Source organism: Citrus clementina, unplaced genomic scaffold (genome assembly GCF_000493195.1).
Source record: "Citrus clementina cultivar Clemenules unplaced genomic scaffold, Citrus_clementina_v1.0 scaffold_8, whole genome shotgun sequence".
Classification (NCBI taxonomy): domain Eukaryota; kingdom Viridiplantae; phylum Streptophyta; class Magnoliopsida; order Sapindales; family Rutaceae; genus Citrus; species Citrus x clementina.
Window position 1 is genome coordinate 17139893 of NW_006262022.1, and position 14829 is coordinate 17154721.

General features: G+C 37.5%; 2 protein-coding genes across 3 annotated transcripts; both read right to left on the bottom strand.

Moving 5' to 3' along the window:
• Nucleotides 1-1064: 1064 nt before the first annotated feature.
• On the bottom strand, nucleotides 1065-7770 carry LOC18034579 (flowering locus K homology domain). Of its 2 annotated transcripts, none has more exons than XM_024179666.1 (7): nucleotides 7568-7770; nucleotides 6472-7009; nucleotides 4241-4493; nucleotides 3618-3763; nucleotides 3247-3519; nucleotides 2340-2534; nucleotides 1065-1486 (listed from the first exon to the last, which is right to left on the bottom strand). In XM_024179666.1, the coding sequence occupies exons 2-7, from the start codon at nucleotides 6997-6999 to the stop codon at nucleotides 1319-1321; spliced, it is 1563 nt and encodes a 520-aa protein (XP_024035434.1). In that variant the 5' UTR covers nucleotides 7000-7009; nucleotides 7568-7770; the 3' UTR covers nucleotides 1065-1318. The 2 variants fall into 2 exon arrangements, with proteins under 2 accessions (XP_024035434.1, XP_006423978.1); XM_006423915.2 differs by having other exon boundaries at nucleotides 3618-3766.
• Nucleotides 7771-14043: 6273 nt separating this feature from the next.
• On the bottom strand, nucleotides 14044-14817 carry LOC112096426 (protein FAR1-RELATED SEQUENCE 9-like). The gene has a single exon (XM_024179851.1). It carries the CDS (start codon nucleotides 14815-14817, stop codon nucleotides 14044-14046), a length of 774 nt encoding a protein of 257 aa, XP_024035619.1.
• Between the last annotated feature and the right edge of the window lie 12 nt (nucleotides 14818-14829).

Consider the following 14829-nt stretch of genomic DNA (forward strand, 5'->3'; position numbering starts at 1 on the left):
CTTGGCAAGAACTGTAAGAGCTTCATATTGCCACCTGCTGTGAACCCGAATGGCTTCGAGACTTCGATGGATGATGCCGGGGTTCTGACTGTCACTTTTAAAGAACTGAAGCCAGAGAAAAAGAAGAAGAAGAAGAAGTTGGTGTCAAAATTAAAGTGGTTCGGATGTTTGGCTCAAGGTTGTCTCCTGGCAGGTTCCAAGCTCGCTTTTGATGAGGTGGTTGGCGACGACAACTGAGTAATAATTAAGCTGAGTGTTTTGTTTGTCTGTTTGAAAAGTGAGAATAAAATCTGGACTATTAGTGGAGAACTCCAGAGCAGATGTTCAGTTCTAATTTACTATGTTGTATTTCTTTTTCTTTTTCTTTTCTTTCTTTTAATAATAATTAAAAAAAAGAGCTCTGTTTACAGCTTTTTTTTTCCCTCTCTCTCTCTTTTTTTAACCAGTAATTTTAGTAGTTTTAAATTGAATTATCTATGTTAATTTTTTTTTTCAATGGATTTTTTATTCCTTATATAATGATATGATGTAATTTACATAATCACATAGTCACACCAAGCAAACAAAGTGTATTTTACCTAAAACAAAGTGTATTGTGGGGCTTAGCCCCACAAGGAAGATAAGAATCTATAATCACATGGTCACATGATTTCAATTGCATAGGCCACATGGGGGAACTTAGAATGAGATGGCGACGATGTTGTCCATAAGCAGATCCAACGGCTAGAAGCAACTGTAGTATAATAACATAATTACACCATAATTTTACCCTCATATTTATTATGCATACATAGAATTCCAAAAAATCGTATTTGTAAATGATTTGAGTACATGAACGATGATTCCCCAATTCTTTACATTCCAATTGAAGATTAGCAGCCAGTTCTATGTTTGCTGATAAGTGATTTTGGTGTTTTCGATGTTTAATTTAATTATCTTTTTTGACAAAATTTGCAATGAAACGCTCATGACTATTCACACACCCCACCTGCCAAAATATAGTGAAGCAGAACTCAAGACACAGTGACTTTGATTTAAAAGCACAGTTACAATAGTCACTAGCAATCTCGTAAGAACAAGGCAATTCATAAAATGCTGTTGGGTGAACAAAGGAATGTGAAGCAACAATGAACTAGAGTTTAACTAATAACCAAAATATTCGCCGGCTCAACTGTTAGCCTAATGACTGTTTAGGATAGTTTGATAGAGCAGCGTACAACATCAAACTCTTCTTAAACAGAGAACTTCAGTAATATACCAGCTACATTTTCTAGAAATTTAGGTCTCAATGATGAAAAATTAACTCAACATCCCCTGCTTAGTAACCATAGTTCGAGCCATAGACAGAGCCGTAGCCTCCAGCATGGCCTGCATGTCCTGGATTAGAAGGGGGTGATCCATACATTGATGCATATGGGTTATAACCTTGGTCTGCAGACGCACCCATTTGTGCCTGTGATGGAGCTGCAGCTTCAGCCATGAAATTCTGCCATAAGATAAAAAGAGTACTATCAGCTTAAAATCCAAAAAGCGTGAGCACAAGAACGCTATAAAGGCTACATGAAAAACAGCAGTCATAATATTCACACTGAAAAGAAGATAATATCTCTATATTGTTCATTTTGATATATCTTCATATCAGACCATAACGAAATGTCGTGAGAGTGTGGGAAAACACGCTGAATGTGTGTCCATTAAGAAATATAAATTTCACTCAGCCAACAACTAAAGGAAGAAAAAAAAAGGATTACAATAAGTGCTAAATTGTGCTTCAGTCCTAAGGATCAAATGTCATCAAACTGTCAGCCTCTGATAGGTTAAAAATAGACTGCAGCAATCCCAAAGGAAAACTAAAGAGCAGCTACCAGGCCGAACCAGATCTAAAGCACTCCCAAAACCTCTTGCAACACTTTTTAAGAGGTTGTACCAGTTAAACCAACTAGCACTCACAACGGGTAATTCCTATTTCTAGTATACGGAACTGTTATGTGTAATAGGTGTCCAATTACACTCCCATCAACGTACAACTCAAAGAATGTAAATATTCCCATACATTGAGCATTAACTTTTCCAAATCCTATTTCCAGACGTAGCAGAATTAGAACATATAGCTGGGTAAAAGACTTCTCGAGGATAATGAAAATTAGATTTAAGAAGGATATGTAGTGGACGCACTACAAACTGAAAATTCACACGCAATATGATACACAGGAAAAACAAAATAAGCCACTAACAGACATAAAAAGCAGAATATCCAGTTCAGAGTTTTTTTTGGAAAATAATTTAACAGAGAAACAGATATAGTAAAATCAGTTCAAATTCAAGACAAGGAACATTGCCTGAATTAGCTGCTGAGCAGTCTGGACTTGAGAAGCAGTTCCACTAATTTCAACTGTCATCTCCCCTGGAACGCCTCTGGTCTCTTGTATTGTCACAGTTGCTCCACTTGAACGTCGAATGTAGCTTATACTTGCACCAGCTGTCCCAATAACAGCATCAGCATAAGAAAGTGGAATTTGCATTTGCTGAGTGACCTGAATAATCACATGAAAACCACCATTCAGATGTCTGGAAAAATTAAAAGAAAAAGTTTATTGGGTTGGCCCAAGATTATGATTATATAAACCGCAAATGCAGCCAAAGATAAGTTTCATCTAGGCTGCAGTCAACTGGCAGCATAGTATTTAAATTATAATGCATAATGCATTGAAGAATTACAAATAAACCGCAAATGCAGCCAACGATAAGTTTTATCTAGGCTGCAGTGAACTTGCAGCGTAGTGTTTACATTATAATGCATAATGCATTGAAGAATTACAACCAAATGCATTTTTGATTAACAGAACCCTGAAAGAGAGTATACTAAAACAAATAAAATAAAATAAAATAAAGTAAGCAGTATACAGCAGATCACATCCTATAATTTCAATGTAAAAATCCAGCGATAATTAGCATGACATATTCATACCCAGGCGGTAATAACAAGCCAAGGCACCACATTTTGGAAATCAAAGGGGCCCTCGGTTCAACTATCGATCACCTCTTCGATTCATAAGCTTATATGTTCTCATTTGTTCTTAGGCTTGCCTGCTATATTTGGTTTGCAGGGACTCATTTATAAAATTGGGGAAAGAGTGCTATTCTCTTAACTAAAGAAGGAATCAATATTCTCCTTCAAAAAGATAAGACAGAGAGATTGCACAGAATTATTATTCAGTGTTTATACTAAATAAAAAGAAATATAACCTGTGTTATCATGGATGGTGTCGACTGGGCATTTGAGGATCCATGGACATTCACGGGGGCTTCTCTTCCATAGGCAGATATTCCCTGATGAGGCTGTTTCTCCATAGGAGGTGGCAAGTCAGCAGGAGGATAGTAACTCTCGGCTTGCCGTGGAGGTGGCATGTACTGAGGATTATGTCCATAACCCGGGCCTCCACTAGGGGGAAGACCCTGAGGTGGACCCCATGACTGAGGAGGTGGAATGTGATCCATTTGAGGATTCGGCATTTGCATCTGGTTGGAAAAAATAGCAATTTAGAATTTCACTATGTTATATGATAAAGTTGGTCTTGTTAGTTACTTCGGAGCAATTGTCACGGTATTACACTTACATGCATTTCAAATAATGGTATTATACTGCGGTCAACCAAAAACTTCCTAAGATGAGATCCAATTAGCTCCATAGCTTTGTGAACACCAGATGCATCTCCTACCACTTCAACAACCCTATCATCTTGAAGGGCAAAGACTGGGAGGTCTTCTGCAGCAATTCATTTTAACAAGTCTTAAAATATACACAGCATACCATCAGGAATACATAAAGCACATAGACGTATTAATGAATAATTATAAGAACTTTATCATATGAGGTTCTCAAGGAATGTCTTTGAGATAGCAAGCGATGGTCGATGAGAACTACAAAATCCTAGGATAAGGTGGTGGATTAATCAAAACCTTAAATTTGGATGTAATAGCAGTAGACAATTGATTAGATGTTAACAATGATTTAATGGGCTCCAAAAGGCAAAAGAACGGCAACCACATCTAAAAAACATGTATCTGATAATCAAACATAGAACCTTCTGGAACATCACAGCAGTAAGCTTATTCTGCTCAATTTTAGGAGAGATTTTCCCACCAGATTGATGAAATAAGATGAACATAATGAGAGAAGATGACAAAATAGAACCAACAGTAACTTCTAGTCAGAAGTAAGAATGAGGTTGAAGAATACCTGCTCCAAGGACTCTAACTATGCAATTAGATGCTTCTTGGATAGATTTGACTGTTCCTCCTTGTTTACCAATTAAACTTCCAGCTTGTGAAGCTGGGACTAACAGCTTTGTTGAGACCTTGCCTCCAGTTCCAGAAGGAGCATGAGACGAATCACTGTCCAAACCGTCAACAATGCGTTTGTGCACCCTCAAAAGGCCATCCATAGCAGGAGGAAGAGAAGACTCAGGTTCCTCCTTGGCTGATATCATCACCTATTCATAACCGGAAAACAGTAACATCAGCATAAACATTAAAGCACGAATTTCGTGTCTTAATTCCTAGAACCTTAAATAAAACAAGAACCCACCAAAACAAAAAAATAACTAAAGAAACGTCGGGTAATCAAACTCTTTGCTTACAGAAACAAAAAATAAACACTTAAAAGAAAATTACAAATCACCTAAGACTCCACTTTCTTGTCTGTGTAACAAATATAACAATTTGTTTGCCAAGAAATCATGCAGCAGTAAATTAACTCCTCACCAGCTTATTGTTGTAACAATGATCCAATGGAATTCCTAATCTATTGAATTTTATGTGTTACATCCCCTATAATTTCAAAAATTACTGGTAGCTAGGTTTTACCAACTCATGACATCTTCTTGCCATCACAGTCACTAAACAAAATATAAATTTGTTGCCACATTGTGAATAATTATTTTTTTTCATTTTTTCCTTAACCTGATATACTTTATCAACACATTAAGCCTAAGTTCATAGGTTTTCTTTTCGTTTTCTTTTTTAAATGAGCTGATAAATAAAGATTTGAGATTCTACTCAGTTAAAAAACACAAATGACACGTACAAAAGTTACTGTATGTCTTTCAATATAACTGCTTAATTGAGTTAGATGATTTTAGGGGTTCATAATTTAAACACAAGTAGGCCTCTTCAAAAGAAATTTTAAGATTAACAGTGATCTTATGTGCTCTTTTAAAGCTTATTTTTAATAGGTTCTCTTGTGATTTTTACAATCTGCGGCAAGACATCAATCATCCAGGTTCTGAAGTTACCAGAGACAGCGGAGGGCTTCTTGGTACGGTTGTAGATTTTTATTCAACTCAGCTTTTCAGCACTTTGTAATGCTCAATGCTGATCCCTGCAATCTGGATCTTTGGTCCTTCAAGTTTGGAATCTTATTTTGATTTGTTGCCTTAAAAAGAGGCGAATAGAACCTGCACAGACTAATGTTTGTTATTGCAGTAAAGGGAATTTTATTTTTCTTTTACGGATTGCTAGTTACTACAGAAGACACTCCCTTCTTGTCCTCTTTATTAGTTATATTTTGTTTCAAGAGTAATTGTCTGATACGGTTCTGTCTCAAAAAGTAACATTTTCCATTTTTCCTTATTTCAAGAGAAATTGCAAAATGTTACATAACAATGCGATTAATCTGCCGCATAACATCCTCCTCCATAACAGGACATTAACAAATTAACCAAGCTACCAGTTAATGTATAAATCATTCTAAAACTTTAGACAGAATGGAAGTTGTAGCTCACCTAACAACCAAACATCTGCTTGATTGCATGAAAGTCTTCCAATCACATCCAACTGATTAGAGGTACATTTTTTCCTCTCTTCATGAACTTCTCCATGAAGGATTACCTAATTTTCCTTTTGTTTTGTTCTTTAACTTGGATTAGAAATGAATTTCTGAAACCTTTTAGCTTTGACAAGGAGACAACCATTCAGTAGTTTTACTTTTATGTCTTTCCCATATTTCAAATAATGATAAACATTTCAAACTAAATCTACTGCATATAGGGAGTTTTCTCAATTATGAGAGACCATAAAACTTTCAACAATTTCCTTTCGCATTTCTCACGTATGTTCATTCAAGCCATTTCTACATCAATCTAGCACTAAACGACTGAAATTTTTTGAGCGTAATATGTTATTTTCACATTAAAGGTCAAACCAACAAACAACCTAACATGTCTTTTAAAAAATTCAAAAGACAAATATACATACACAATTAAAATCCATATGTTTAAGAGTGATGTTGAATTTTTTTTTTTAAAAAAAACTCCAATTGTGACCAGTAGGAAAACCAAAAAAGTAGTAGGAGCTAGCTCATAGAAAAGAGGGTATCAGCCAACAAAAAATTAGAGTAAGCAGGTCTAGCTTACTCGCATATCAGCTATTTCTACATAAACTGCATGAAGGAAATTAATTATGAAAACTTACAGCTCTTTCTGTCGTCCCTGGAGGACCGTCAAGTATCTTAATTCGAGCTCTTGTCTCCTCAACTATTTTCTTGATGAATTCTCCTTTGCGGCCAATTATACTACCAACTTTTTGTGCAGGAACCAACATCCGAAACACACTCTCTCCAGGCCATCCAGGCCACTTTTTTTCAGTGCTTCCAACTGCCAAATTCACCTCATTTTCTTGTTTTTCTTGAAGCTGTGAGTCCTCAGGTACTATATCCTCTGGTACTTGATCATCAGGTACATGATCCTCAGGTACATGATCCTCAGGTACATGATCCTCAGGGACTTGATCCTCAGTTAGTTGATCCTCAGTTACTTGTTCCTTGGTTACTTGACTCTCAGGTACTTGCTCCTGGGGCACTTGCTCCTGAGGTACTTCGGGTACTTCATATTCAGGCACTTCATACCCAGGAACTTGATTTTCAACTTCTTGATTCTCAGGTATTTGCTCCAAGTCATGGTTCCCGTCATGTTCAACAAATCCCTGATCAGCTTCAGCCATAATTTCCCCACTGTAACAAAACATAGATTCAAAAATTATTTCAAAAAGAAAATGCATTAACAATTAGTATATTTGAACTCCGGCCATCAAATATTCTTAGTCACCGGAAGCAACAATACATATGCCCAACAAACAGAACTCAGGATTCCAACTGGACAATATTCACTTCTCCTAACCTTCACTAACTTAAGAAAATAAACTACGCATAGCATCGCAGAAAAATAGAATCTACAAACAATTCAAAAAGTAATAATCCCAAAAAAAATTAACAGAAAGGAAAACAACAGAGCACCGCACTAACCTGGAATTAACATGTTTGAGCTGGAGTACCTTAGGGTTTGAAATAGTAACACAATAAACCAGCACATAAGCATATAAACCCTAAAACTACAAAGACATTATGACTATAAAATAATTTAAAAAATCACAAAATAGCAAGAACCCATTAATGGGTCAAACATAAAAACACCCAAATCACTTAAAAAGATATTCAATTTAAAACTACACACAATAATTACCGGACCCACATGTAATAAACCCTAAAATAAAACTATAGAAGAACACTTACATAAGTTAGCGAGGAGCTAATACTTGTACGATAAAATCTGTTGGCCTCAGAGATTCTGGAAGTGATCTTCTGAGGAACAAGTAATCGGTTTATTTATTATTATTATTATTATTTTCTCTTTTGGTTTTTGGAGGGTTTTTAGGTTTTTGAGCGAGAGATGAGAAGAGCGGAGGGGAAGTGAAATATACTTGCGTCGTGTGATATGAATTGAGGCGATTTGGATTTGATTTTGTGGTCCTGTGAAGTAATCTTATTTACAAGTTGACCCCTATTTAATGCTTAATTACTACAATGCCCTTTTAATTGGGTGGGCTTAACTTGGTTGTGTGGTCCAAGTAATGTGGGCTCCCTGAGACCACGAGTTAGGGATGGGGCTTTGATGGGTTTTTGGCATCTAACAACCCCAATTACCTTTTTTTTTCCCCCCCAAATTAGGATCCAATTACGGTACAACCGTGATACTGTATCACAGTTTTTGTCTATATCTGGATAAGCCGTTGGATTAAATGTGAGTCCATCTAACGGTTGAAAATAGAAATCGAATAAGTGAGGTAACGACCGACAACTGTTGAAGGCGGTAAACTTGCATTGGATAACAACGGTTGTATTTTAGAATTTCGAAAACAAATTAGGGTTCAATTGATTTGTGTTGATGTGGAAATCAATCGAAGGAGATAGGTACTTGTTGGGGAGAAAACATTTGATGAATCGTATATGAACATGGGTTGTGAAACATTGTAATCCAATCGTTCATTTGTTTTTGAATCGATCGCCTGTTGAGTTTATACCTAGTGTGCAGAGAACGAAATTGAAAGGTGAAAATCGCAATTTCAGTTGCAAAGGGAGGAGGGGAAGTCCTGGATGAATGTCACCGTTGCGAAATGGTGCCTGAGCGTTGCGAAATCGAGGGTGAATTTGTGATGGTAGCAGGAGCTGCGACGCATAGGGAGCGATAGTGAAAGCTTACGAAACAGGCATATCTGTAGACATAGTTAATATAAATTTATTGTTGTGCCATTCAAAGCAGACGTAGCAGGTAATTGGTGTAAATAAACTTGTAATTTGTTGTGAAAGAGTTGATAATGGAAATTGGCTTCCGAGAGCAAAAAGGTTTGCAGCAAATGATTGAGTGAATGCGAGATTTGTAATAACAAATTAATGTTTAATTTGATTACAGCAATGGAGGCAGAGGGGGATCGCAAGCGGAAAGGTTGCGATGGAAACAATTGCAATGGAGGTACAGAAGGCAATCCACTAATTGCTTGTAATAGTAATTATGGATTCATAAGCTATTTGTAAGTATTTATGCTGCATGAAAAAATAATGTTTGGAATATGAGGATGCAATTAAAGTAATATGAAATGACTTGAGTTATTTTTAGTGGTGAAACCGTCCGGCAAATGAAGGAAAAAAATGCAAGTGCGCGCATTACAAAAGAGGTGTGTGAAATTTTAATAAGATATTGTAAATGGTAGTAAGAGAGATGTGAGAATAAGGTTTATGTCGTTGTGTTACAATGAACTGCCTTGTAGGTTCGAAGGAAGATAGCGACAACATTTAAAAGTTTGCCTCCGGAGAGAAAATGGAAGTACAAAGTTCAAGTCGAACAACCAAGAAAAGGGGAAGCGAGGAACAATTTCTTCACACGATGTGCCCCAGATAGATTAGCTGCAGCTGTTTCGAATTTGTCTGACGAATAAAGAGCAGCAGTTTGTGAAATGGGTTTGGGGAGTCTGCTGAACTTGAACAGTGGTAGGCTGAAAAGGAAGCTATGCAGATGGTTAGTAGAGAGGATTGATATAGCTAGGTGTGTTCTAGTTTTGAATGGCATCGATGTAGAGCTTAGCGCTAATAGTTTTAGGCAGATAATGGGATTAAAGGATAGGGGGATGCCTATTGTATTAGAGGGTGAGAATACAAAAGTGGAATCAGATTTAAAATTGTTACGTGCATCATCCAGAGGAATTAACATCAAGGACTTGGAGGAAATATTGAGTAATTTAACGGCAGCCGACGATAGATTCAAAGTGATTTTTATGTTGTTTGCTCTGTGTACAGTCTTATGTCCCCTTGGTGGAGTACATATAAGTTCTGGTTTCTTGTTTTCGTTAAAGGACGCGAAGAGCATACAAAAGAGGAATTGGGCCACATTTTGTTTTCATAGATTTATTCAAGGCATTACTAGGTATAAAGAAGAGAATTTGGCATACATAGGAGGATGTCTTCTATATTTGGAGGTAATATTGCAGCATGGAATGATTGACTGTTAAAATTTACCGCAGGTAAAAACAATATTCGTTGTATTAAGAGAATATATGTAAATGACCAAAAATAACCGACATGTTCACGTCATGTAATTGGAAAACTGTAGTTGTTATTGTTTCATTGATAAGAATCTTTGGTAACAATGTCAAAGAATAACTGCATGATGAGTGGCACTGTTAATGCAGCTGTTCAGCAAAGGACATATTGGGTGGAGAAACATTATTGAATAATCTGAAGAATTTATGCGTACTTGGTTAACTTTGGAATTGAAAATATGTTTCGAAAACTGTATGCTTAAATAAACGAGTTTGTGGTTGAAATGTGTATTGGCAATAATGTGTTTTCCTTTTTTCAGATGTTGTACTTGAATTCAATATTGTATGCAAAAGTAAGGAGGGATAGGTCGATGTGTCCGCTGGCTGTGTGGATCACAGACGAGATAAAACGGTTAATGAAATGGATAGAGCATAAAGGAGGTTATGGCAGCACTGAGGTAAATTATTACAAAAGTTGAAGGATGATACGTAATAAGTGCGAATAAGTTAATGGAAAATTACTTTATTTAAAGGGACTACGTGGTACAATTAGCAGGAGCGATGGTCCATTTTATTAAACTTGATGGTTACATATAAAATTGTTTGTGCGGGCCGAAAATAGATTTGTACTTATTACTTTGTTTTAGCAGATACAGGTATCAACTGCAGCAATGAAATGTGATAATAGATGTGAGGATGGATCAAGTAAGGCTGCAGAAGAGGAAAATTGTGATGTGGAAAGTGGAGACACGGAAACTGTCTCAGGAATGAAAAAGGCGAATATGATTAGTTATTTAGAAATTCCGGCGTTAATGTCAAAATCGCATGGAGGATCATCTGATATGTCTATGAAGAAGCAGAGAGTGTACCGCAGTCCCCAGTGCAATAAGGAAATGGAGAAGGACTCCAGTGAGAGAATCGATTGCGAGAAAGCATGCAATTGCTGCCTCAATTATGAGCCCTCTTGCAGTGGAACTAGTGGCCGTGTAGATACACATAACGAAATCAATGGAAAAGAAGATAGTAAGAGTAAAGAAGATATGGATTGTGTACATCTGCGACATAGTGATATCGAGACCTGGATGCCTGCAGTATGTGTTGAGAAGTTACACCGTAATGAGCAAAATAAGGTGGTTTTTATGTAAGAAATGCAAAATTTTTGTAAATGAATCGATATGATTAGTTCGTTTATCATTAACGTGGTGTGTGTTTTGTTTGATTACTTGCGAATGATTTGCCGGACCAGTTATTGCAGGGGTGTGTTGGTAGGCTACAATCTGGTATGCGAAGTAAACGGCTGGCAGATGTGCATGTGTGTAATGGAAAGTGTGGCGGGAGAGTGCATGGTGAGTTGGAAGTGTTTAAGAATTATCCTGAAAGATCACATTATCGAGTCGGACCTTATCTTATGCCAAGGCCTTTTGATATGGATGCGGAGAGTTGATAACATTCTGCATGGATGAAAATCTTAACAAAGGGTGAGATAATTGGAAATTTTACCCAACCGCGACCGTGATGTAGGAAAAAAGTGTAAATCTTGGATTCTTTAGTAGCTTAAAATGTAGATAGGACAAAGTTGACGGATGATTCAGTTATAGCACTAATGCCTGTCGAGGTTGCTTTTAATGTGGCAGGGAGATGCTTTTCCAAACAAAGTTGAATGAGATAACTCGAAACGATATTATGTCTCTAACTCCCAGAAGTATGATAAATTTGAAGGTGGAGATATAACTCGTTCACAATGCTGCATTGATGTTGGTGTTAATAATTTATTGTTTTGAATATCAGTTGTCATAAAAAAGTGTACACTGAGGTTTTACTTAGTGGCCATGTAAAAGTCTAAGTTTGGTGAACATTTCATTTTCAGATTGTTTGCGCATTTTCGGAATGGCTTTCAGCACAGGGGAGGGAGAAGGTTGGCGACAGTACGTTCAGCCTTTTCCTGTCAGCTTTTAATGGCGTAAGTCGTTTCTGCGACTCTGTGATGTTGATAGTTTCTTTTAATAACAGCTGAACACATAACTGCGAGTGTAGCAAAATGTATTGTATGTGTCCAGGTGTAGAAGTTCGTGACAAAATATATGAAAATTTTTTTCCTAACTTCATATGAAACATTATTTTTCTAACTGTGTACTCATTGTATGTTATAGAAAGTTTAGTTCGTCCATTATAACATAGATGGAGGATAAATCAAACAGTTGCAGGATTGTGTTGATGGCCAGTGCACGCATCTTATGTTTCCATCTGCTCACTTTTTGAATGGTAAATTTGTTGTGGCGAATTTTGGTTGTTGTAAAAAGGTGGGCATAATACTTTTGTTACGTGTAGGCATGGGTACACTTAGTGGTTTGTTGTTCCGTAACTCGTATTCCTTGTTATTGTGCAAACCTGTGTAGATATTTGTCCCGGTCAGCAACAGGTTTGTGCATTGGTACGTCTTGGTTGTAATTATTGATGAAACGCGAGTCGAGGTGTGGGATCCACTCCCTAGTGCAACGACTTCAGATTTGGCCATTGAAGAATGTAAACACGTGGTGAGTTATGTTTTGTTAATTGCAAGGGTAGTTACGTATTACCGGGGAAAATTATTAAAGCAATTATTGTTCTTAGGGAATGACGACTTATGCCACATAGTTGTGCAAAAGTGCACACTGAAACCTTTGTAGTGATTCTTGTATTGCAGTTACGATCAATTGAGATATTGTTGCATCAAGGGGCGACAACCCGTATCTCCGCTGCATTAAACATCAGGGATTTCGCGATTGAGTTTTGTACAAGAGAGCCAAGTATAGTAAATGAACATGATGGTGCGCTATATGTTATGTTGATGATAGAGAGGCATCAAATGTGGTCATGCCTTATTGAGACAGAGGTAATGTTTTCCATTTGTTATTTTCGATAGTTATATGTGTCAATCTTTGATACTAGTACTGTGCACTTGTTATTATACATGTGCTATGCACTGAAAATAATGTGTGTATTGAACATGTTTAGATCAAGTTTCATTCCGATTGTGAGAGGGCACGCATTGTGGTCGACCTTATCACCTACAGCTTTAACAACTTAAAGGATAAAGTTCGCGCAAGCGCTCAGAAGCATCAACAGGATCTCGATGATGCAACGCATTGTGTGAATAAGGCTATTGCGGAAAGGCGGTTGTGGCAGCTTAGGAAGTCCAGCCGTATGAGCCACGGTCGGAGGCATTAGCTACCTATGCATAGTTACCTGTCTGTTTATTGCATTATCTGCTTACATGTATACGCTTTCTGACATTCAATTCCATTTGATGGGTGTGTTTACGACAGTACAACTTTTCTTGCACCCTCACAGATTTTGCATATCGATTATGTTTGGTTATATGTTGTAACGTTGAAATGATTTGTCGTTTAAACTGAAACTTTTTTCATGTATTGGTGGTTTATGTAATGCAATAATAGGTTTCATATCAATAATTGTAAATGGAAACATTCGAAAGGCCTGGGTCGTCGCTGTCGATTGCGCATATGTGCTGTCAGAAATTAGCTGTTTTGTTCCTTGATGGCCGTGCTTTCTTAAATCAATTGATCACGAATGCCATCCACAAACATACAGTGGACCTTCTTACGACTTCACATCCATCCCATTATGGTATTTATTGGGAAACAATGTTAAGCGCTATTGGTAGATTAAGTGGTAATTAATCAATATTTGATCGGAAATGGAACATATTACCATTCAATATGTGACAGTAGTCTGGTATTATGCAACCAAAATTAATGGATAGTGTATCTTTACACCTGAGCTTTGGCTGTATACAAGTAACTAGAGGTAGGGTCCTCTACCCAACTAATTTGTGTTACATGTACTGATAGTCACCAAAAGTGGTGGGCGCATATGATGAGGTTCCAATGTTGTTTAATTGACTTGGGAGGGTGCTTCTGTTCAGGCCTGGTTTGTTGAGTCACTGTCCCAGGTGGGTGGACGTTGGTTCTGCCATGCAGGTACATCAGGCATGAATGGTAGATTATGCTGACTGCTTTGTTGCGCCGTGACAACGTTCCTCGAGTCCGTTGGTTGTTGTAATATGGGGGATGTACTTGATCCACATACCCCATTTCTTGGTTGAACGTTGCTATCGCAACCCAAGTCCACGGTTTGTGCTGTTGAGTCATTGAACCGTTGTTCTGTCTCACCTTTTTACTTGCACTTTCGAACATTGTGGCCTCGTCCACCACATCTGCTGCACTTTCCCTTTTGCCCCTGTGTGTTCTTTTGTCTTTTAACCAAGCATTTTGTCAAAATAACCTCCGGGTTTCGCACCACTGTTTCTGTGCTATGGAAAGCTTCCCTTGTCGATTGCTCTCCCTGAGACATTGCCTCTAATCTTAACATCAAATTATGAATATCTGATATTGCTTCATTGTATGCGGCAACACTGGATGCAGCATATCGAAGAAAACTCCCGTATGATGCATAAATCATGCTTACGCGAGCTTCCTGTGTCATGTAATGCAAACACTGTAAACTTGTCTCCGATGGAGACTGAACTGCATACTTTGCAGTCATACTCCATCGAGACAAAATCATTGCAGGTGGAATTTCTGTGATATTTTCAGCTTTCATCACAATAAAACAGTGCGAACATGGAATTCCAAGTGTCTCCAAGCACTTGCAGCTGCAGGATAAAGTTTTTGTCGTTTCATTTACCACTACTTGGAAATGTTTTCCAGAAACACCAAATTGTCTAACTCTGTATGTAGTACAGCCTATATCTCGGTCACATAGTACTGCAGTAAGCATCCCTTCCTTCTCAATCTCTTCTCGAACCAAACGAAATATGGCACGCGTGTACTTCTCGGCTGCCTGCTGTTCATACACCTTCAGGTGGGTTATTAGTACCGGACAGCCCTCACAACTGTTAAAGTCATCCTTTCCCTCCCCCTCTCTGTGCCTATCCATAACTCGATCCATTTGTTTAACAAA

What these genes read in the sequence shown, in the direction of transcription:
- LOC18034579 (XM_006423915.2), bottom strand. Translation starts at nt 6,999, where the DNA reads ATGGCTGAAGCTGATCAGGGATTTGTTGAACATGACGGGAACCATGAC. An exon ending in AGTTAGAGTCCTTGGAGCAG is followed by an intron (nt 3,767 to 4,240) that starts GTATTCTTCAAC and finishes GAATTGCTGCAG; the next exon opens with AAGACCTCCCAGTCTTTGCC. An exon ending in CACCATCCATGATAACACAG is followed by an intron (nt 2,535 to 3,246) that starts GTTATATTTCTT and finishes GTGATTATTCAG; the next exon opens with GTCACTCAGCAAATGCAAAT.
- LOC112096426 (XM_024179851.1), bottom strand. Translation starts at nt 14,817, where the DNA reads ATGGATCGAGTTATGGATAGGCACAGAGAGGGGGAGGGAAAGGATGAC.